The sequence below is a fragment of the Astatotilapia calliptera genome, chromosome 11 (assembly GCF_964374335.1).
Source record: "Astatotilapia calliptera chromosome 11, fAstCal68.1, whole genome shotgun sequence".
NCBI classification, from domain to species: domain Eukaryota; kingdom Metazoa; phylum Chordata; class Actinopteri; order Cichliformes; family Cichlidae; genus Astatotilapia; species Astatotilapia calliptera.
In genome coordinates this window covers 20824522-20848262 of record NC_137432.1, presented here as the reverse complement: position 1 = coordinate 20848262, position 23741 = coordinate 20824522, and the positions used below count along the sequence as shown (strand labels likewise).

Here is a 23741-nt window from a genome sequence, read left to right as displayed (position 1 = left end):
AATACGTTTCGTGTCTGTCCCGATCATGTTGCTGTCTGTGGTTTGATGAAACTAACCGCAGACGCAGAAAAATACAGATGGCCCCGAGGAGCTCCAGACAGGAGACAAGCTCTACACAAGATGCCCACTGTGTGCTTAATAGCGTTATTTTCAATATCTCACATCGCTAGATGCAGATGTTTGACTTTTGCAATCCCCCTGCTAGGGGAATTCTTGTCAGAGTCATCTGAACCTGAAAATCCGGCTTTATTATGAGTTCATCTTGAGTTTTGGTTCTGTTTGCACTGTATCAAAGCCTCACTGGAAATAATAAAATCAGTTTGTTCTTTTTATAGTTCTTTTATTTTAACCGTATGAATGTCTCCACAGCTCCAACAAAGATAACTCCGACAGCAACCTGGTCAGTTTGAATCTGTCTGTCACCGCCCAAGCTCAGCTTGATTTACGTGGGTGAGTCAACCATTGCTTAAGTCTCTGAGACACGGTCGCCGAATGCTTTGTTGCCTTGAAACAAAGCATTATTCTAATTATCCTAAAGATAATTTGTTAATATGACAATCTTGTTTCAGGCTAAACTTCTTTATTTTTATTGTAGGATATTATTAAAATGCTTGAATTTGTGCTCCCTGTTCATCTGCAGATAGAAACAAAGAGCATAAAAACACATCTCTAGTCATAAATCTAAGCTAATCACGTGCACATGGAAAACCTTGGAGCCGCTGGCATGTTCATGGATTCCCGTATGCCTGCTGATGCACACAAGCGCACACACCACACACACACACACACACACACACACTTCAAAGCTTGGAGCCTTACTTGTTGTTGTTTGGGTGTGGTCAGCCGTACACACAAACACAGCGGGACCTGGTATAAGCAAGACGAGGGCATGCTCCTATGTTTGCACTGTAAAAATGTCCCTGCTCAGATGAACATTTAAAATTTAGCAATTCACATTTTAATTCTCTGTTATTAGTGGGGGTGGTGTTTGCTTCAGTCTGATGCGATGTCTACTTTAATCCTGGAATTAAGTAAGATATTTTAATTAAGCTCATCATGGAGAGCTGCTGTTTGCTAAACTGGCTCAGTTATGTCCACTTAGCTGCAAACATTATGCCCACAGTGGGGAATGTAAACATTTTTGCCCACTTAGCTTAGACTACCATGAAATTATCAGAATGTCATCATCAAGAGGCAATCATAGCCCACAGTACTGACAATTCCACACCAGAAAAATCTTCAAACATTTTACTATTTCATATATATATATATATATATATATATATATAACTGCACTAACAATGCCACTTCATTAGGTACATCTTTGCCTCCAAAGCTGCTCTAATTCTTTATGGCATGGATTCAACAAAGTGCTGGAAACATCCCTCAGAGGTTTTCGTCCATATTAACTCGATAGGATCACATAGTTCCTGCAGATTTGTTAGCTGCACATCCGTGGTGGGAATCTCCCGTTCCACCAAATCCCAGAGGTGCTCTGTTGGATTGAGATTTGGTGACTGTGTCGGCCATTTGAGTACAATGAGCTCATTGTCATCTTCAAGAAACCATCTGACATGATTTGAGCTTTATGACGGTGTGTTATCCTGCTGGAAGCAGCCAACAGAAGATGGGTACATTGTGATCATAAAATACAGGCTGTAGTACTGTGTTTACTCAGTACTACAGGGCCAAAAGTGTGCCAAGAAAATATCCTCCACACTATTACACCAGCACCACTAGTAGTCCAAACTACAACAATTCAGGATGGATCTAAATTTTTAAATTGTTTACAACGAATTCTGACTCCACCATCTGAGTGTTGCAGCAGAAATCGAAACTCATAAGACCAGACAACACTTTTCCAGTCTTCTTTTATCCAATTTTGGTGAGTCTACGCGAATTGTAGACAGGAGTGGGACCTGGTGTGGTCTTGTGGTTCAAGGTTCATGTACATTCAAAGATGCTCTTGTGCAAAGCTTGGTTGCCACAAGTGGTTATTTGAGTTACTGTTGCCTTCCTATCAGCTTCAAGGAGTCTGGCTGTTTTCTGACCTTTGACATCAGCAAAGCTCACTGGATGTTTTCTCATTTTGGACCTTTCTCTGTAACCTTAGAGATGGTTGTGTGGGAAAATCTGGCACCAACAAACATGCCACATTCAAAGTTGCATAAATCTCCTGATCCTTAGTTTCAGCTTCACCGAATCGACTTGGCTATGTCTGCATGTCTAAATGTGCTGAATTGCAGCACATGTGGGGTTGCCTGTTTAGATATTTGTGCTAACAAGCTGTTGAACAAGTGAACCTAATGAAGTGGCCAGTGAGTATATGTTAAAACTAAGGTAGTTAGTATTGGTGCTGCACTGTATAATCAGGCAGCATTGTCAGGGATATTTTAAATGGTCTGTTTTTGTCATATTTAGAAATAAGAAAAATACAAATTTAGAAAGTTCCTGTTGCCTTTAAACACAATATTTCTAATAAAAACTGAAAAGTATTAAATCAGGATTTATATGTGCAAATGCACTTAGAAAAAGTCCAAACCTATCCATGTGTACATGCATTATTATCACCACACTGTTTCTCTTCCCTCTTCTTTCCAGGGTGTCTCATCCCTCTCAGGTGGTGCTGCCATTCCCAAACTGGGAACCGAAAGAGAAGCCCATTAAAGAGGATGATGTTGGACCACAAGTCACACACATCTATGAGGTAAATTCCCTCCCTTACACTGAAACACAGCTGGGCAGTCTAATCAGCTGTGAGGAAATGAACAGGATGAATTTGTAGATGAAGAGATTGAGAAATGGAAAGGTGAGCTATTTTGTGTTTATCGTGCTGTTCAGAAAGTCTCGTCTTGGATGAAAAGAGCGGAAAATAGGTGTGGAAACTTGTGTATTAGGCCACATCAAAGGGTAGGGGCTCTGCAAGATGAAGGACACAGTAAAACCAGTAGCTCTATAAAGAGTTAAACTCTGGCTGATCGAAGGTCTCCAGCTGAAGAGCAATTACTGCTGCAAAGGCAGGAAAAAGCAAGACAGCGGGAACCAGGAGCAACGAGAAAACAAGGCGAGCAGGGAGCATGGATGCAAACATTCTTAACTGGGGTCATAGTGTAATAAATAATAATTATTAAGAGGAAAAACAAGGTCAAACAGGATAGTGGGGGGGGTGGCAGACAGGCCGGCGACACTTAACAATAGGGGCATGTGCATACGTGCATCTGTCTCCTATACATGTGATTTCTTTTTATTTTAAATAGATGGCAGCTTCATTGAACCGGAGCGCTGCGGTGTCTGGTCTTTCCCGCAGCTGATAATGATTTTCATTTGCCGTACTTTTCCCAGTGGGCAGCTGCTTCTAGTTAGAGAGGACAGAGGGGTTTTTTTCTTTTCCTCTTGCAGAATTCCTGCCCTGCAGCAACAGGATCATGTCCTGTTTGGATGACTTGCTTCAGTGTTAATGACCGTGTGCATATGTGAGGACATATATATATATATATATGTGTGTGTGTGTGTGAGAGAGCAATAGACAAAGAAAGGGGCGAGTACAAAAGAGGGTTTATTGAATTGATGGTTCATTTAAGCTCATAATTCAGTCATCCTAAATTAGATATGGAATGATGAAGCTGGTGATGGTGTAGGTTTTACTTGTCTTGTATTTCAATCCCGAGAGACTCGAGGCTGCATTAGTATTATCTTCATTATTATGAAAACACAGGTGGCCCGTTTCATCATCCCACAGTTATGATAACCTGATTAGAGCTTTGGCCGCTTGAGACCGAGGCCGGAGAATACTGACAAGTCTCGCTGTTTTTTCTGCCGCCTCGCTCTCACCCGCAGCTCCATAACTCCGGTCCCAGCAGCATCGGGGAGGCTGAGCTTCACGTTGGCTGGCCGTCTCACTTCCGCGATGAGAACCTGCTGTATGCCATGGAGATTAAAACTGACGGACCAGTGAGCTGCCGGACAAACACCAGCCTTAACCCGCATGGTTTAGAGGTAACATGAAATATACAGTGCGCAATACAAGTATGCAGCCAAAAAACAATCTCAAGAATGACATGTGGGTGTTTTGCTTTTAATAAGAATGAGTCTGTTTGCACATTGTGCATTTCTAACTGATCATTTACAGCACCTACTCATACAAACCGGCTTAGGTACATTTTTTTATTCATACCATTAGTTATATCTTTTTCTATCCCTTAATGGCACCATTTATGCCATTCACTCTTATTGCCGTTATTCTTGTGTTCTTTGTGTGTTTTTTTCCCCCAATAGGCTCCATACAAGTAAGATGGATTGTTATGTTTACAAGCAGAAATGAGAGCTGGAATCATTTCCAGTATCTATGATATCACGCGTAGGATAATTGGAAAAGAAAACATGGAGTTATTTGAAAATGTGAATGTGTAATCATCTATGAAAACAGCAGCATGTGTCAGATCCTCTGAGGAGACTGATTACAGTAGTTACTTCTTTCACCTGACTGCGAAGTGTTATACCAAGATCGCACAAGCAAAGAGATTCACATAATGTTCTCCAAATTCCTTCTATGTAATTGGCGTCTCAACATCCGTGTTACTTACAGTCGGTAAATCAGTTACCCGTGCATCTGTGGCTTGTTTTCTGAGTGCCATCTCTGGGGCAGAGATGCTAATCACTGAGCTGCAGGAAGATAAAGGCATACCTGTTGTTGCTATCCTTTGCTTTCTTAGCTGATGTAAGAGTCATAGTAGTTTCATGTCCTGCACAACTGGTCCAGTTTTTAAAATGTTTAAATGTAATTATACAGTGAAGACAAACACCTAGAGGAGAAACCATTCTGGCTCTTTATCTGTAATCTCAGAGTTGTGACTTCAAGAGTCTCAGGTTGTTCGCTCATGTCTGCTTTTCGCTGTTCTCAGCTTCATGGTATGACCAGGAAATTAAATCGTTTTCAACCCTTCAAAAGATCAGCGATGAGATTTCTTAACATTTTGCTTTTTTTATTCCTCTGCTGGAGGTTTTGCGTAATATTATTATGTCTTCTAAAACATCTTAGAAAATCCTAAAAAAGGCCGCAGTGAAACAACGAGTTTTAATAAGGTGTCTGGACTGACAGAATACACTAACACATGTTAGAGTACGATTAAATTGGCACTATAAACTGTAAGCACTGAAACAGACAGGGCAAGTTAATTTACAAGGTACCTTTCATACAAAAAGGCAGACAATTTTAGTTATGTAGCGCCAAGTTGCCTCAAGGCGCTTTATATTGTAAGGCAAAGACCGTACAATAATACAGACAAAACAGAGAAAATCCTAACAATCATATGGCACCCCGTGAGTAAGTGCTTTGGTGAGTGTGGGAAGAAAAAACTCCCTTTTAACAGGAAGAAACCTCCAGCAGAACCAGGCTCAGGAAGGGACAGCCATCTGCCGGGACCAGTTGGAGAATCATATATCAAATTTTCTTTTCTTTCAAATGTAAAATGATCATTTTTACTTGCTTGAACAATAAGCATTGATAACATTTCCCTGTTTGTTTCAGATCTCCACTCTCCAGGACACACCAGAATTACTGGGCTTCCTGAGGAACACCAGCAGTCCTCCTCACCGCCACAAACGATCTATCAGCACCGCTCAGGATTACAGCAATAAAACCTTGGTGAGCCAACTGTAAAGTCTCTAAAGAAAACAAACTAAGCCAAATGTTCATTAGCCATTCACAGGTGTTTGATATATTTCTTCTCCCTCCACCAACCCTCTCCTTATGCAGAACTGCACTAATGTCTCCTGTCTGAAGATAATGTGTGTGGTCGGCCGGTTGGATCGCGGGCAGAGTGCTGTGGTAAAGATCCGATCGCGACTCTGGGCGCACACTTTCCTGCAGGTCAGTTGATTTTTTTGTGTTAACTTTTTGTTTTACTTTAATCGCTCAACTCACTCAGCAGGAAGGTCTGATATGTAACACGCCACCTTTAAAATAATAACTTTTTTATCTTAAAGCGGCGTAATGACCCCTACATTCTCAACTCTACCGTGTCCTTTGCGGTCACATCGATGCCTTATCGCATCCAACCCGCCACGCTGCCTCAGCACAGAAGCGCGGTATGATAAAAAGCAATAAAAATGAGTCTTTATGCCAAGCTTCGAGAAATAAGGAAAAATTTATAGACAGTTTTTTTTCCCTGCAGATGGGGACTCTGGTGTTATGGGGGACTCCTGATGTATCATTCGCTGTTCCACTCTGGGTCATCATCTTGGCCATATTGCTGGGGCTGCTGGTCCTGGCCATCCTGACATTAGCCATGTGGAAGGTACATAGATCATCCACTATCCTCAGAACTCCTTGTGGTAGTTTAATTATTAAAAACTCTACTAACTGGCTAATGTGATTCCCTCAGTGTGGTTTCTTTGACCGGGCGCGGCCACCTGCCGATGATGACATCTCTGACCAGGAGAAACTGACGTCTGATCAAACAGGTGATGCATAAGACGTGACAGCTGCTGGTTGTAAGACAGCGGTTTAGGAGGGATGCGCACCTTCTGAATGACTTAAATCAGATCTGGGATCTGTATTAGTCGGGACCGACATTCCTTGGCTCGAGGTCTCTCTGTGAATCAACCGAACTGAAAGGACAAACCGAAAACTGCAGCTCCACACAGACTGGGACCAAAGCAAAGTTGGACCAGCACACTTAACAAGCTCCATCACACACACATGTCTTTTGTTTATAGATTGCGATGAAGCACCAGAACTGAAGACAGACTGGACTTTGTTACCAAAACAATGCTTTAAATGTGTTACTGCACATTTTTGTTTGAGTAACAGAGAAAGAGACTTTAGATCTATGCACAAGTGCTGTTGTGAGTGTGTGTATGTGTAAGTCGGTGTGTGTGCAGGTACTGTACATACGTGTCTAATAGGTGTCACTTGTGTCATTCAGTTATTGATGTCTATCACCACCAGATTTAATTTATCCAAGTTCACACACACATGAGATGCAGCCACATGCATAAACAGAAAAGGCACAAAGTTGAATTGTATATTTATGAATGTATGTGCAATAATTTGAGAGTTGTGTGATACTTAAGCTTGTTTACACTGGCATTATTTTTATTAGAGCTTAACGTTTCCATTGTTTGTGTGCATACTGTAATTGATTAATTGTGATATTATTGTTGCTGAATGGAGCGTTTCTTTAGACTGATTTAAGCCAACACGTAACAATCAAAAAGAGAGGAACAAAGCGATACCAGTTAGAACAAAATAACTTATTATTTTCTTATAGTGAGTATAGAATTTATCTTCGAGGAACAGGCCGCATATTCACGGCTGAAGCGCTGTCCTGATAATTAAAGTTTTGTCTGTCATGTTGGATGTTTAAAAAAAAAATAGCGGTTGACAAGACTTCAAAAACTTGCTGCAAAGCCACAGTCCGTATCAGAAACGCAACGCAGTCCGAGACAGAGATGGTGTACATTACTGCGTGCACTGTGTATTACTTAACAGTACATTTAATGTTTGTTAATTATCTGTATCCTGCACAGACATGGAGAACAAAGCACTGAGAACATCAGCATTTCCCTCAATTAAAAACTAAAAGTTAACGTGTACGTTTGAGCTGCTTCCGATTTTTGTATCGCCTGGGAAGTTTTATTAGAATAAAGTGTTGCTTGATTACTGATTGATTGCTGAACTTCACATTGCCGTGTCCGCTTACAAGTTAAAGAAATAGTAAATGTATTTTCTGCAAAGTGCACAGAAAACCAGTAAAGAACTTTTTGTACATGATAGACTGTGTACAATAGCTTTGTGCCTTGTCAGAGGAGCAAGGTTAACGAGTTCATTTTCCAATATGACAGCCTCTGCAGTTCTTTACAAAGTTTTAAAGAAGTTTTGCACCCAAGGATAATAAATAAATTGGGTATTTCAGTCTGTGTTTAAGTCTACTGTCTCCAAATCAGAGGAAGGACTCTTGCTCCCCCAGGTGGTGGAGTGTAGAAGTGTCTGTGCAAAGAAACTATGTTATCTAAGGAAACACAGTGCCATCTCGTGCCGTGCATTTGCCATACACTTTCTGCATAGAGGATAATGATGGCATGTAAAGGGCTTTATAGTTCATCCATCCATTTTTTTAATACTCCGTTTATCCAATTCAACAGGGCGCATATAGACATTTGTTCTCACTCACGTTAACACCTACTATCAGCTTAGAATTGCTAATTAACCAAATGCATGCAAGTCTTTGGTCTGTGGGAGGAAGCCAGAGTACCTTAAGACAGCCCACAAAAGTGCGGGGAGAACATGCAAGCAACTCCCTCTTTATAGTTAATTTACAGTTATTTACAACACTCTGTGTCAGAGGTGTCCAACATAAGGTCCAGGGGCCTGCGGGGTGGCTTTGGTAAAAGTGGAGGAAGGCATAAACTTTGGATATTTAAATGTATTTTCATACATTTTGCATCGTCCTTTCTGAAGACCTCACCTATGGCCTCTCATACTGAACCAAGTAAATAAGTAATAAATAAACAATTAAATTATAGAAAGTTTCTGTTTTGTTCCTTTATCTAATATAGAAATGTGTGTTTTTACAGTGGCTTTAAAAAAATAAATTTCTGTCATTTTCCATGTTTATTTCTTACAGTTTAAGGCCAAAAAGCCGTACTGAGAGACTTCTTTCATTTACTACAGCAGCATTTCTTTATCACGTAGAAAGATAAAGATTTAAGTGGGTGTGGCTAAGAATGTAAAACTAGTTTGATGTACAGACACTCTGTATACAGTTTATTTTTCCAAAGCTGATTTCTTCATTGAAGTTCCTTACCTTGAAGAGGAAAACATCTGTTGAGAGTAGCGTTGCTCCTTGGGAGTTTCTCCATTAAGGAGCAGCTATTTCAAATTTAATACACACTACAAGTTCTCGGTTTTCAGGACACGAAGATGTTCCTGATAAAATATCCTGCAAGAGGTAAATCTGCTCATTTAATATGAATGTGTGCATGTTCTCAATATGAACTGAGACTTAATGGGCACCACACTAAACCCACACTATTTAGTGTTTTATGAGAAAGAAACGAAATGGGATTGTGTTATTTAGCAAAGATTTCGGCAATCACAATCTTCAAAGAGCTTCTCTGCAGCGCTGTGACTGCTATTCAGAATACGAAAGATCGTTGTCAGAAATATCAAAGCAGGAGAGTGGAAGCGAAGGCGTTATCGGATATCTCTCGAGTGGAAACATTTATCATATTCTCACAGATGGTAAGCCTCATTTGAACATGAAAACACAGCTGACGGACCCTTTCCTTCTACCTCTGTCACTCACAAACACAAAAACACCCCCTCCCCACCTTCACCCTTACAATACGGTAAGCAAGGACATCTTGTGGAAAGGAAACATGAAAAGACACGTGCTGCATTTATTCTTTATCATCTCTTTATTTCTTTGAATATATTTGATCAAATGTAAAATCAAACATTTGGAGTAAAGATTTAACAGTTTTCTGACTAGCAAATATCAACACCATCAAAATAAAGGAACATTATTGATACTTACTACATAATGTACGCATATAGGACATACTCTATCTTAGCTAAGATTTATCCAAACAGACCCAAATTACAAAAGAATTTTTTTTTTTTTTTTAAATTTTAGTCTTTGACTCCCGTTATTTCCTGGGTTTTTGAGCTGGTGCAAAAAGAAAATATCTTAGGTGAAGCGGTATCTTGTATCCTTGTCAAATAAATGATGAAGTATTTATAGAAATAAAATGTCACTTTAAAGGTCTGTACATGGGGATCAGTGTTTTTCCTCTCCACTGGCAACAAGGTCATACCAACGTTAGAATGGAAGACTTTGGCTATTTACAAATCGCTGAGATGTTGTACAGGTAGCGTACAATTCCTCCCAGACATGCTGTACATTACTTGTGTTTATCAGTTACGCTTTCACCCCTCCCCACGCACACACACGCGCACACACACACCCATATGTCAAAGTGCAATTCCATAGATCACCACAATGCAGCACCTATATGCCATATTCAACATTGTACAGAACAGCTGTGAAAATTACATATTCTAAGGGGCCCATCTTTAGAATATAAATTAGAGTTAAAGGGGTTGGATCTATATTATTACTAAACCTTTCCAACAGTGTGATATAGACCTACTTCACAGCAGCCATTCTGGCATGAATTAGCTGGAAAACGCAGGAGTTATTATTGACATTAATGAACCATCTGTTCTGTTTAGGTGCGGCGTTATAATTCATGTGATTTCTGCGTTTACGTGTCATTTTGTGTCATAATGGCTGCTGTGGGGGGAAACCAATGGTCTTGAACTTGCAGTAAAGCGCTTACACGTGTGGTTACAAGTGCAGACCAACCTTTCAAGTACAAACTCCGCCCCCGTTAGTGTGGTGATGTCCACCTTTATTTACCTTTATTAATACACACCATTTAATTCACAGCACGCACAGCTGAGTAGAGGACTGACTAACAACAATAACTGTGTGACTCTGCAGGGCTTTTGACGTTAAGACTGGTAACATGTTTCTCTTATTGTCAACAAAAACACGTGAAAAAAACATGACGATTCGTAATCAAAGGAAATCGTGACTAACATTCAAAAGTGGAGCTTCATAGCATGGGTTTCCGTGGCCGAGCAGCTCCTGTAGGTCCAATGTGCAGTGGTCTGGTACTTTTGTCCATATGGTTCAGTTCCTAATTTATGTCCAATGAAATATAAACTATGATTTAGCTTTAACACCAACTATTCAGTAGAAATGAGTATAGTTTGATGCCACAGACAGGGGGCAGCGAAGAGATTTGTTGACAATAAGAAAAAGTTAAAAAAAAAAACTTTTTTCCTTTAAACATTAACTTGACATTTCAAATATGTTTTTCCTGTGTCATGGAGTCCTTACAGTTGAAAAATAATTTGCTTTAGGAAAATACAAACATGGGCCAGGCTAGGAAAAGGAAATGGATCAAACAGGAGCTCTGCTTTGTAACAGTGAGTAGGATATAAGACCACGTAGCTTTGGAGAACAGTCACTGGGCAGTGTTTAGCCTGAGCAGTCAAACACAAACAGAACAGTCTGGTTACTTGGGTTTACAATAAACCCCTTTTAGGAGTTCAATGGCTATTATGAGAAACTGCAGTCCATATTCACACATACTGTAACGTTGCAGTGTGCAAATCAAACTACGTCTGAGGAGGCCCTAATTATGAAGATGTATAGCACATTCATTGACATTTGATCAATACCAGAAGTGACGGAAACGATAGGACCACTTGGTTTTGGTGCATTAATGGAATGATTGAAGAAGGAGGTGCCGTGGCACATACAGTACATAGGCTACATAAGGGTTAAATACACACTGTACACTTTCTAGATTACAATGCACTGTACATGATCAACACTAGCTGGCTAGTTAACTCTGCATTTCTCTCTTTCTTTCTCTGAATAGTAGCTCTATAAATCATCAAAAATAAAGTTTACCCAATGTGTGTTTACATTCCCTGCTCCGCTATATAATGCTTTCTCTCTCTCTCTCAGTGATAAACCTTTAGGACATGCGATGCGATGAAAAACAGTCAGTTATTCTCATAATATCTCATAGTAGCTGAGTAGGAGGGACACCGCCACCACACTCCATTCGGACGCTTCATCAAAGTGCTGCTGTCAAAACACACATGTACACATGACTGTGGACAAACAACATTGTTTCAGGCCGTACACACACTCACACACACAGCATACACTGGCTGCTCACATGCACACAGACATATATTGTTCCTGAGTATGAATTGTAGGATATTTCTTTAGGAAAGAAATAACATGTCCACTAATCTACTGTCAGAAAGTAAAGTTTGCTGTTTTAATCGGAACAGCAGTGCTCTGAAATACATGTATGGGCTTAAGAAAGGCACACCGCCTTTAAGGTTTTTAACAGAAAAACCCAAAGAACCATGTGCTGCTGTGAACTACATACATACTATAGATCTAAGGCCATAGATTCTGTAATGAAAGCAAGCTCACTGCAATAATAAGAGAGCCACAGAGCTGTTCAGCATCGTTCAGTTTAATATTGTGCAGTTGTGGCCTGCAACATACTCTCTACACTCTTACTGGCAGCTGATTTCAGTTAGCTTGTACTCGTCCAGCACCAAACAGCAGACAAGCATCTCAGCAACTAGCTGGTGATGCAGAGATTAGCAAGCGCCAGATATACTCTTCAGGAAGTGGTTACAAAAAAAAGCTAAAAAGTATGATAAAGTGGACTTAACGTCTTCCTGGCTGTCTGAAAAACACCCCAAATGAATGTTGCTCTGTGTCTTCCGGGTGCCTCATTAGTTAATGCAGTTAGCCAGCTATGTTTTGCATTGCAGTATTAGGGCTCAATCCACACAGGAATTAGCTGAAACTTGAATTATCTCTGTTTGTATGGATCTGAAACACTGTACACAGCAGCCACAGCTAACGACAGATGTAATTTAGTGAAGCACGCAATCGCTGAAAGTATGAGACTAAAACTCAAGGTCAAGGTATTGAGGCAAAGTCAACAAAGGAACTTTACCAGAGGAATGCATCTATGTGCAGCTGCCGTCACCTTATCTTGTGAGTGGCGTGGCAAACGCGAGTCAGTACTGAGGACAGACTGAGTGGTTTACATTCAGGCCTTATCAGTCTTGATTTACAGGTTAACAACTGAGCTCATAGCTTCCAGCAACATGTACGCTTTAATCCTGTGGTCTGTTTAACAGACATGGAAAAAAAAAATCACACACACAGAGACCAACGCTCAGGCACAAACAGTCAGTGACGCACACACACATACACAGACAAGGCCACCTGCAGTAGCATATGGATTTGTAACGGCATGAAAAAAAAAAACCAACTAAAACTCAGAGTTTATCGTTGTTATGACTGAGCGTTCTCATCAAAACATCAGAAGGTCTCTCTTCGACTCCCTTGCACCACAACACACCAAATTAACAGTGAATCACAACCAAACTTTCTAAACACTGACGTCAGGGTTTGTGCTTGCTCTTGTTAAATGGTTAACTGACCTGCATCCACCATGTTTAAAGTCCATCTCCAACGGAGAGCCAGCTTATGATATGTGACACGCAAACCAAATGACTCTCAGATGTGTGCCAGCCATTCGTACTCAACATTCACTCTGCATTCATTTTTGCTTTCAGCATTGATTGCACTGATCTTGTGTGTGATACCACTTATGAAGGTACTCCGCTGTCCTTAATTATATGTATCAGACTTGTATGAAAGAAAAGAAAACATGTAAATACTGCGTAAACTTAGTCTTATATTACAGTAGTCTGGATAGAGAGAAACAAGAAGGAGGTTGGGGGTGGGGACTAAACACAACGCATCTTGCAGGTGTTTAAAATTCTCTCAACAGTCTACTCTTTTGTTCAAGCATCTTTCACTCCCTGTACGTGAATGGCCCTCTATGCTGATTTTGACCTCGTGAGGAAGGAAGGAAGGTTTGGGCAGAGTCACGGGAGGCTCGTCCTCAGCTCTCTCAGTCTGGTCTCGCTCCGGTGCTGACCAGCGTCTCTTGCGGACTGCAGGTCTCTCTGTCTCACTGCATTGTTGTTTAGACAGAGTAGACATGTCTGTTTTCACTGATTCCTGTCTTATGTCTCCAGTCCCAGAGATTGCCAGCACAGGTCCAGCTCTGTAGATCCCTTCTGCCTGTCCTGGAAGTATTCCCAATCCTGCTGGTAGCTCTACTCCTGGTCCCGGACCAGTGGCCTGCTGCCTCTCCAGTCTGTCTCCATTGGAAGCCTTCATGAGAAGACCGTTGTTACTGCCCACAGAGTTTGCACTCATACTGTTCCTTAGATTGGGATCCATGTTGTGACAGGAGTCAGAGAGGTGGCCAGGCTTTAGCTTTTTCCCCAAAGCTGAGCTGTCTGTTAGAGAACCATTCCTCATGCCACGGAGGGTCAGAGACACACACACATCCCCCACACAGAGCTTAGCACAGGACAGCTCAAACAACTGTGTGGTCCGGTCAGGGCAGCACGATGACCAGCCCTGGCCAAAGACAAAGAAAGGATACTCCACCAGCACCTCCACACACACCTGGACAGGAGAACAAGCACAACAGAGTCAGTCAAATTTCTGCAAAAGACACACAGAAAACCTTTAACCATCTATGCATCCACCTCAATGATCCATCTATATTCTGGACTGCTTATCCAACTTAAAGTTGCAAGGGGACTGGAGTCTATTTTTTCTGTCCTGGAGTGAGAGGTGGGACATACCTCGGACAGGTCGCTAGTCCACCACAGGAAAACAAAAACCATCGTAAGCCAAATACATACAGCATGTTAATAATAAAAGAAAAGTAGAAAAAACACCAAAAAAATAGTTTCAAGTGGGTGGATTCTATTTTTGCTTCAGTGTCAGGGTCCCCGTAAGGTGGATGGTAGCTCACTGTCAAACTGTCACTGCTTACTGGGCCAGCTGGATTGAAGTGAGCCCCAAGAGCAGCAAATAATTCACTTAAGAAAGAGACAAAGGCAAAGGAAATTGGGGGAAAAAATTGAGTCATAGGGACCTGGAGTTGAAATGCTTACCTTACAATTAAAAAAAACAATTAAAAAACAACTGAAAAACGAATGCTTGATTGCCTAAACGGCATTGGTAGATTTGCACCGGTAATGAAACATGACAAAGTTGTGTTTAGTGTGTGTTAATGATGCATAAACATCAGCTGTTCACTCTATAATATATTTAACATAAATCCATACTTAATGAACAACTAAAAAGAGTACAGTGATGCCACATCTACTGTATGATTCGCTTGTCTGCTTTTTTTTTTTCCTTTCCCTTCTTCCCACAGCCAGTCGAGGCAGATGGCAGGCCCTCCATGAGGAGGGGAGTTTTTCGTCCCCACTGTACCCAAGTGCTTGCTCACAGATCTAAAGCACCTTTGAGGTGACTGTTGTTGTGATTTGGCACAATATAAATAAAACTGAACTGAATTGACTGAAATAAAAAGTGTTTGTTTGTTTTTTTAAAGTGTCAAAATCTGAGCACCAGTGACATTTTTCAATATAATGTATTTTAATATATATATATATATATATATATATATATATATATATATATATATATATATATATATATATATATATATATATATATATATATATATATATATATATATATATATATATATATATATATATTCCACTTGAGCATGGATTTCTATGTTAGATTTTATTTATTTATTTTAGCTGTGGTGTCGTTTGTTGACCTTAATACTCTAGAATCAGTCAGGCTGAAGTCCATATGGCTTTTAAAACAACTGTAACATGCCCAGATTCACCCATCTATAAAAGTAATGACTTTTAGCCTTTCAAATATAGTGCTGTGTTGTGTAAAATCTATTTTTAGCATCTGTTCTAAAACAGCGAGTTAGAGGTTTGGAAAATAAAGATGCGCAGCATGAAGAGTGTTTTTAATTTAAATTTAATTCATTTCTAAATTATGGATGAATTTTGAAACACTGCAGCTTAAAGTACTTTGCTGCTTTAAGCAAAAGTGGATTGTTACAGAAATGCTGTCAACGATTTCATGATTTCATTGTTTGGAAGCAATACAGATTTTTGCTGCCAATGTATCTTTTGAGATTTTCACCAGGGGGTGCCAAAGACTAAAGATTGCAAAGACTCTTAAAAAATAAACAATAAAATGAATGTGACATCATTTACCTGGGCTTTGAGCTCTCCTACAGAAAACTGTATAACCACAGCATTAGGACTTTGACCATTGTCAATACGCTCCACGGTGCTGGAGTCAATCTTGAGCTCGCTGCTAATCTCAGCGCTTTGGATGAAGTCCTCTGTCTTGAGGTCCTCCACACGCTTCAGCTCTCCATCGGCCAGCTGGATGATGGAGCCCCGCATGAAGAAAGGAGGAAGCGCCACAGGAGAGGAGGAAGCGGAAACCGAGGGGGAGGCCTGGATGGCAGCAGGGACAGAAGCGGGAACCGGAGTGGGAGTCGGGGAGGGAGTAGCCACCACTGCAGGAATCGGGTTTGAAGGCAGTACTGACAATGCTGGAGCCTGAGCAACTGCGTTGGGTGGTTGATTTCCATCTGGCCCTAGTGCCTCACACTTGGACAGGGCTGTGGCCAGATAGGCATGAGGCATGGCGGTGGATATCTGAGGGGTAGTAGTGGAGGTGAGGGCACTTACAGTACGACTAACCTCCATTTCTGTGCAGTTATTGGAACTGCTGACTGGAATGAGAAGGGACTGACCACTCGGGATGACCAGGTGCGGAGGCAGTGCTGCGTGGTAGCTGACAGTATGCTGGTTTGCACTTGTGATATAGCCAATGATCGGTGCCTGTGTGGAAGAGTAGAGACTGGCTGGCATCTCGTCAGGGGGTAGAGTGGTCTGGATGACAGTATGTGGAGCAACAGACTTCACCACTTCTGACGAAGAAAAGGAGGCAAAAGACGAAGGTCTGGACACTGGCTTTCCCAAGCAAATCCCTCCTTTCTCAGTCTGGACTAAAGAGATCTTATTTGAGCCAGTTTCGTGCTCAACTCCATGGTTGGGCTGGGCCACAAGCACCAAAGAGGTCTGGAGTCCTGCAGGGTTTTGGCCATAGTCAGCAGGTAGGAGGATATGTCTGGCCTCATAACTCTGCACCTGCTGATGGTTTGCTGGCTGACTAGTGGCTTTTGCCTGTTTGGCTGCTTCCACTTCCCCATTCAGCACAGCCTTAGCGTGCCCTTCTGGTTTCTTTCCAGCAGAACCATCTGCATACTGGACCACGAGCTGGGAAGGAGCAAGCGTAAGCGTCTGGGGGAGGACGGCTGTGTGAGGGTGGAGCTGAAGTTGGGCCGTAGGTGAGGCGACGGCATTTCCGCTGACAGTCAGAGGTGCTCTGCTGTCCAGGTGGATGTACTGGCTGGTGACTTGAGGAGAGCTTGGGAGTGACACGGGGGCCAGTTCAGTGGGGGAGAGGCCTATTTGAAACTGCTGCTCCCCTTTGGTGTTGGGCGAGATAAGGGCAGTGGTGTAACCATCCAGCTGGGGACGCTGTCCGACTATGGTCGAGCTGTTTTGCACAGTATTAGCATTTGTTGAAATAATATGAGAGGATATGTATCCTGCATAGGGCCCAGAGCTGATGAACTGAACATTGGGTCCCAGTTGAGCAAACTGGATTGTTCCAGCTTGCTGGGGTAGGGCTGCGGGGTAAACTGCAGGCAGAGAGGCCAAGGGTAGGGCAGATATAGGTGTGGCTGAAGAAGGAATAGAAGTAGAGGGAGAAGAGGAGGAAGCAGAGGAGATGGGACATCTAGGGCTATCTACTTCCCTGGATTTGCAGCGTTCACTGGCTACACTGGCCAGCCATGCTAGGTTTTCTGTGTGGGGACTATCAGACGCAACTGCAGCAGGTGGTGTTGCTGTTGCTACTACCACTGGCCTCTGCTCCATAGCCAGGATCTCACGCTTCTTAGGAGGAAGGCATCCATTGCTTCGCTCTTGGTTAGATTTCATTGTGCCGCTGCAGTTTTAATATTCCCTGGCACTGCTTCTAGGTCCCTCTGAGGCTACTTTCTCTCTATCTCACCTCCCCTCAGTGGTTATATGCAGGGCCAGCCTCTCTGGGCTTGGTGACTCTGCCTCTGTTGTTTGTTTTCACTGTTCAGGGTCTCACACCGGAGAAGACGGAGCCATTCCTGCTCACAAAATGAGCCCCAAAGACTTCATGAGGAATCATCTCTGATCGAGCCGCCTCTTCCACAATGTCAATGGGAATCTGAAGGCAGAGAGAAGCTAACGTCAGCATTTGTGCTAAACAAATAAACTGAAATTAGAATTAAATCTCATTCGTCTAATGGCACTGTAGAAATATCCCAGTCTGCTCAGGCAGCGATTATTAAACATATTTTCAAAATGCTCTGCAGAGGTGGAAACAAGAAAAACAAAACCACTACCCCCTTGCTTCCATGTTTGTGAAGCTGCTGCTCCATGTTTTGCCACTAGGTGGTAGCTGGTGTAAGCATTGCAGGTAATTCGTGTCGGTCTATGTGCTTGAACACAACACGTAGTGCAGTCTGTGTAGGCTACATGACGCTCTGTGAGTAGACTCCAAATACTATCTGCAAGGATCTACAAAGACTCGTCAGTCATAGTTCAACCCTCAGCCTGCCTTTCCACGAGCAATACACAGGAAAATACAGTGCAATGCTGTGTGTCACCATTTGCATAATGTGGAAAGGGTTTCTCATGTTTTCACCAGGCAGGAGTTTTCAGAACTGCCGTGTTTTCGTGTCTGTGTGCAGTCTCATGTGCACTGCTATTGGCTGTTATCTTGCTCCAGGGTCTAGTGTAAGAAAGCAGGGCAGAGTGAAGGGATAGCAGCACACAGAGAAACAGCCCCAGAGGACCATATGTTTTTGTCTTTACTTTAAGAGTCTAAGACCTTGGCATCATGAGTACTTTAGAAAATGAAGCAAAAACAATATGCACACAAGATTTCAACAATTTGAAAACTGATTGTATTACATTCTGCAAGATCCTTGATTTTTTTTTTCATCTATACCTTATTTATAAAGGGTATCAAAGGTCAATGTAATACAGGACGGAAAGCAAACAATGAATGAGTTTGGTAACAGCCCGGTTTAGCAAGAGGCAGAGTGAAAGCTGAGTTAAATGAGAAGTGAAACAATGTGTTTATTCACAGGAATAGGGAGGAAAGTTTGATGTGTAGGGGGTCGGTTAGTTAGTAGCTAGTGGAAGGTTCAGTTTAGATTCAGGCATCTGTACTCGCAGATATGATATCTGTAAAACATGCACATAGAGGGAAATGCAAATTCCATAAATTCAAACCACAATAACATGCAGTATTTTGGCTCATATTCTGTGTTTCTTTTATTTCTTTTACTGAGAGATTGTTTTTTTTCTTCAGGCTTATCTCTGGGTCAATGCACAAGACTCTGAGTTGTTCATTAGCCAGAGGAATGACTGAAATGGACTATATGACACACACATCCATCCATCCATTCGTTTTCTCTTCCTCCATTCCTTTCATAGAAGCTCCACTATTGGAAAATGCTAAAGTGTATTTTCATCTTACGGCCGAGGTTTACTACAGCAGGCAACCACAGACATGTTACATAAAAACAGAAGGAAGAAAAAAAGGGGGGGAAAATGCACAGAAGACGATCTTGGTCCCTTTTTTACTCAAACACATCTACCCCTGACACCAGCTTTGGCAAGGTCACTGTCTCGAAAAGCAGCAACAACCCCTGTGCAATTTATCTAGCCTTGCAGACAAGTAGAGCCACCAGATGTAACAAAGGGGGGGGAAAACAGCAGAGATAGAAACAGAAGCAGAAAAAGAAAGAAGGAGAATGAGGGGGAGGAGAAGGAGAAATGCAAAGCAAAACGACAAGATGTGGAAGGAGGCGAGGGAGCGAGAGGAGAGACAAAAGAAGATTAGGAATTGGGAAGAAGGAGGAATAATAGGGAATGAGAAGGAGACAGAGAACGCTGCTTCTCCTGACCCACATTGAGCAGCGCCTGCAGCATCAGAGCGCCATTGCCCCCGCCTCGCTGAGAGATCCCCCATCGGCGGCGCAGCCGCCGCTATAGTCTGAGAGACACTGTGCGGCATCGCTCGGCGGCAACAACCCCACCTCAGCAACACCGTGTCAACACCGTAATGACATCACATCTGAAGCACAAGGACCTCCTATCATCACAGCAGCACTGGAAGACAAAGCCAGCACGCTTTGATTCTCAAACGCCACAAAAACGCAGCATCAGTGTCAACAGACTAAAACAGGAAGCTGTCTCTCCTTTCCTGGACACAGTACTCGCTATACACAGTTACACATACACACACGCGCATACGGCTCAGCAGCCAAAACCTCTCTAGATTTTCCACCGTCAGCCTATTATTAGAACACTGACACCAACAAACATAAGGCCTACGCGATACTATGGAGAACAAAGGCGAGCTTTCAAGATGTGAGTGTCACACCGAGCCACGCAGCACGGGATCCCCGAGTCAGTCTCCCGGACCGGGACGGACACCTTTAAGACATGCATGGAGGGATGACAACAGAGGGAGAGAGAGAGGGTGGACAGAACTGTCTCTGTTCCACTCATCACACTGATGCTTTTCAGCTCAGACTGAGTGATGGAGCCACCCTTTCCCTTTTTTTCATACTCCCACACACACACTCACAAAAAGCTACATAAACCACAGAAATAGGTTTGTGCAGCGGTGTGTGTCCGGATGAGGTGATTTCATTCAGCCTCTTCTGTGTGCTGTCTCCAGGTGAGAGGCCCCCCCGAGCAGACTTACATCTCCTCTCTTATGCAGCAGTTGCCAGCTCTTCCAGTCCCCCCGCCTCTTAACTTCCTCCGCCAGAGCTCCGAGTCTTCTCCTAGACCTACTATTTACTCCTTGCATTGATCACAGCTTCATAGCAGCAGCATTACTCTGGAGTCAGATTATGCAGAGAGGCACTGACATTATTTGATGACAATATCTTTTAGATCTAGGCAAATATTTACACAGAAAGCTAGTGCAATGACCCCGGGGGTGATGAACCTGTTGTCAAGACTATACATCATGGCTCACCTGCTAGAGCAGACACAGACAGTTAGTGAATACCCTGCACAGCAAATGGCTATATATAGAAAACAAAAACATCATTATCAATCTGAGCTCTGGCATGAAACAGAAAGGGGAGGTATTGTGGAAGACAATGTGTGCCTCGGTTTTATGATTTGCTGCACGCAAATAGGACCTCACTTCACCTACTGCTGCTTCAAGCACAGGGGGAAAAAATCAATACAGCGTACTGCTTTTTCTAATATTCAAAAGAGCCATTTTACTGTCCGCTTCTCTGTACAACAGTGCCGCCTGTGCCTTTAAGAGGCGGACTTAACTGTGTGGCAGACTAAAGCAGACAGTAAGAACAGGCACTGGGGTTCAGGCTGTTTGTCTTCACAATGACTCCAGAGTTCTGCATCACGGCTTGACACACAGCAGACGGTTCATGCATACATGCGTTCCCTTCTCAGCGAGAACCCCTGCAAACGAGCGTGGTCACTGCTGTTCAGTCCCAGCGGCTGGTTGTGACTGTGGTCAGATCAGTGGGACTGATGCTGTGGCTGTAGCTGTAGCCTCTGGGGGGCTTAAGGATGACAGTGAGAGCGCATGAGTGTAGTAGCAGGGCAGAAAATACTACTATGCCACAAATCAGGAAGAAAAGAGAGACCCCCCCCCCCCCTCCTCCTCCTCCCTCCTCCTCCTCTCCTCTGTTTAAAGTACTAAGAATAGCTCACCAGTCTCACCACAGCCACTGCTTGCAGAGCATGTCCGAGGATTCTTCCTGCCTGTCAGCGCGTGTGCGTCTGTGTTAGAGACGTGTTTCCTAGTAGGACTCCTCTTCCCGTTTCTCTCCTTTGTGCTGCTCTCCTCTCCTGGAGCCTGTGCTGTAAAGCTGCTCCTGTTCTGCCTCCTTCTCGTTCCCCCTCTCTCTCTGTCTCTGCCTCTGAATTCCGGTTTTTGGAGGGTATGCTGCCCCTGCAACGAGCTGACGGTAAAGGAAGTTCCCCACTTCTAGAGCTCACACCAAGACCTACGTGCAAGGCTGCTCTAACGTGTGTTATGCAAGGCCACCAGACCGCCAGCTCCCTCTCTGCTTGGTTGCTTCTCTCTCTCTCTCGCTTTCTCTCTCTCTCACTCAGTGTGTGTTTCTGCCTCTCTCCCTCTCCCTCTCCCTCCCTCCTCTTTCTTTCTCTCGCAGTACTCCACTGACACAGCTCCTCCCCCAGCCAGCCTCATCAGCCGCATCAGGTATTCATTCAAAAAAACACACTCTACTTGGCTCAGCGCCCAGACTACGCTCACACAGAGAGAGAGCGAGAGCAGGGAGGGGGAGGGCGCAACAGACGGAGGGCGAGGGAGGGAGAGCTGGAGATTCAGAAAGGGTTTGCACAGGCAGATACTGCATGGATGAGAACAACCGTGGGATATTAATGTTGCAAACATACATGCAGACACACACAAGCCAGGGGAGGATTGTGGTGCTCAGTACACTAAAGCTTTGTTAATGCTCCGCCTTGCACTTTTTCATTTTCATATGCATTTTTCCTCTTGTAGAGCCAAATCTCCTAATCTGCCCTATGAGCTGGTCTACAGTTTACTTTCTCAGCCTTTATTCAGCTGCAAAATGGCTCAGAGTACACCCACCATAGGTCTCCCCAGGACTCCCCAAAGATATTTCCCTTGGTGCAGGCAGGGAGGGCCAGTTGGCACCGGGGCCCTCCTCAAGGCTTCCTGCATATCCTGTGCAGTTCACAACAGAAAGACAAGGAGGCACTCAGCACCAGACCAGCCAGCTTCCTGGGCCTCTGTAGGTGAGGCAAGCAGGGGAGGCTCTTAGAGGATGCTGAATGAGGGGGAAAAAACAGGCTATAGAATACAGCAAATCATTTCTACTGCATCAATAAGCCCAGTATTACACAGGCAAAATCACAAATATATATATATTATGTTATAGTTAGGGCTGGATCAGGTGACCCTGAATTCTCCCTTACTTAGCCTGCAATAGGCCTTGGCCTGCAAGGGCTTCCTATGATACACTGAGTGTCTCTTCTTCACTCACGTTTTTTCGCACATTGTGTTTTTACACACCACTCTTTCATCATTAGTTATTACTCATCTCTGGCTCTCTTCCACAGTGTATCTTCTCTCCTCTCTTCTTCCCCTTATACAGATAAGATAAGATAAGATAAGATAAGATAAGATAAGATAAGATAAGATAAGATAAGATAAGATAGAACTTTATTAATCCCTCGGGTGGGTTCCTCTGGGAAATTCGTTTTCCAAAAGCACAGCACCGACAGACACACACACACACACACACACACACACACACACACACACACACACACACACACACACACACACACACACACACACATATATAAATACAGAGACAAATATAAATAAAATATACGAAGGGAATTGCACATTTCAAGTATTGAGGTCTATTGCACCATTGACTATTTACAAAAAGTATTGCACAAGGTATTGCACAGTGAGGTGAAGAGGCACTACAGCTTTGTTGTTTCCCCCTCCTTTGTCCTCCTGTTTCCCCTCCCTCTCCCCTCCAGAGAGGAGTTAAACAGTTTGATGGCGTGTGGGACAAAGGAGTTTTTAAGTCTGTTAGTTCTTGTCTTGGGGAGAAGCAACCTGTCACTGAACAGACTCTTCTGGTTGTTAATGGCCGTGTGCAGAGGATGCCCAGCATTGTTCATAATGTCCAGCAGTTTTTTTAGTGTCCTTTTCTCTGCCAGTGTCACCAGAGTGTCCAGCTTCATGCCGACCACAGAGCTAGCCTTCCTGATCAGTTTCTCCAGCCTGCATGAGTCCTTCTTATATAGAACTTATACAGAACCAATGGTGGCAGATGGCTGCCCCTCTCTGAGCCCAATTCTGCTGGAGGTTTCTTCCTGTTAAAAGGGAGTTTTTTCTTCCCACTGTCACCAAGTGCTTCCTCATAGGGCGTCACTTGATTGTAGGTCAGGAGTTCAAATCCTAACCAGGGCTTGTGGCATCTGGCAAGGCCCCCCAAGTCTACCTCGGTACAATCAAGAAGAATATGACTGAACACAGCTGCACGTGTTAAGGAACCAGGACATTCTGATGAGAAGTGAGCTAGTGGAA

At 43.1% G+C, this 23741-nt stretch overlaps 2 protein-coding genes across 3 annotated transcripts in view; one reads left to right on the top strand and one right to left on the bottom strand.

Annotated features, from left to right (window-relative positions):
• The window catches only part of itga8 (integrin, alpha 8), a 41714-nt gene extending 34047 nt beyond the window's left edge, over positions 1-7667 (top strand). The window contains exons 23-30 of the mRNA XM_026184747.2: positions 370-450; positions 2602-2707; positions 3838-3996; positions 5528-5644; positions 5756-5869; positions 5986-6087; positions 6174-6296; positions 6384-7667. Of these exons, the coding sequence (XP_026040532.2) occupies positions 370-450; positions 2602-2707; positions 3838-3996; positions 5528-5644; positions 5756-5869; positions 5986-6087; positions 6174-6296; positions 6384-6473 (892 nt within the window). The 3' untranslated portion in view covers positions 6474-7667. The remainder of the gene's footprint in view (positions 1-369; positions 451-2601; positions 2708-3837; positions 3997-5527; positions 5645-5755; positions 5870-5985; positions 6088-6173; positions 6297-6383) is intronic.
• Positions 7668-13262: 5595 nt separating this feature from the next.
• atxn1b (ataxin 1b) lies at positions 13263-21745 on the bottom strand. 2 transcript variants are annotated; one of them, XM_026185220.2, is made up of 3 exons: positions 21353-21745; positions 15740-17807; positions 13263-14102 (listed from the first exon to the last, which is right to left on the bottom strand). In XM_026185220.2, the coding sequence occupies exons 2-3, from the start codon at positions 17543-17545 to the stop codon at positions 13407-13409; spliced, it is 2502 nt and encodes an 833-aa protein (XP_026041005.1). In that variant the 5' UTR covers positions 17546-17807; positions 21353-21745; the 3' UTR covers positions 13263-13406. The 2 variants fall into 2 exon arrangements, with proteins under 2 accessions (XP_026041005.1, XP_026041007.1); XM_026185222.2 differs by having other exon boundaries at positions 21362-21733.
• Between the last annotated feature and the right edge of the window lie 1996 nt (positions 21746-23741).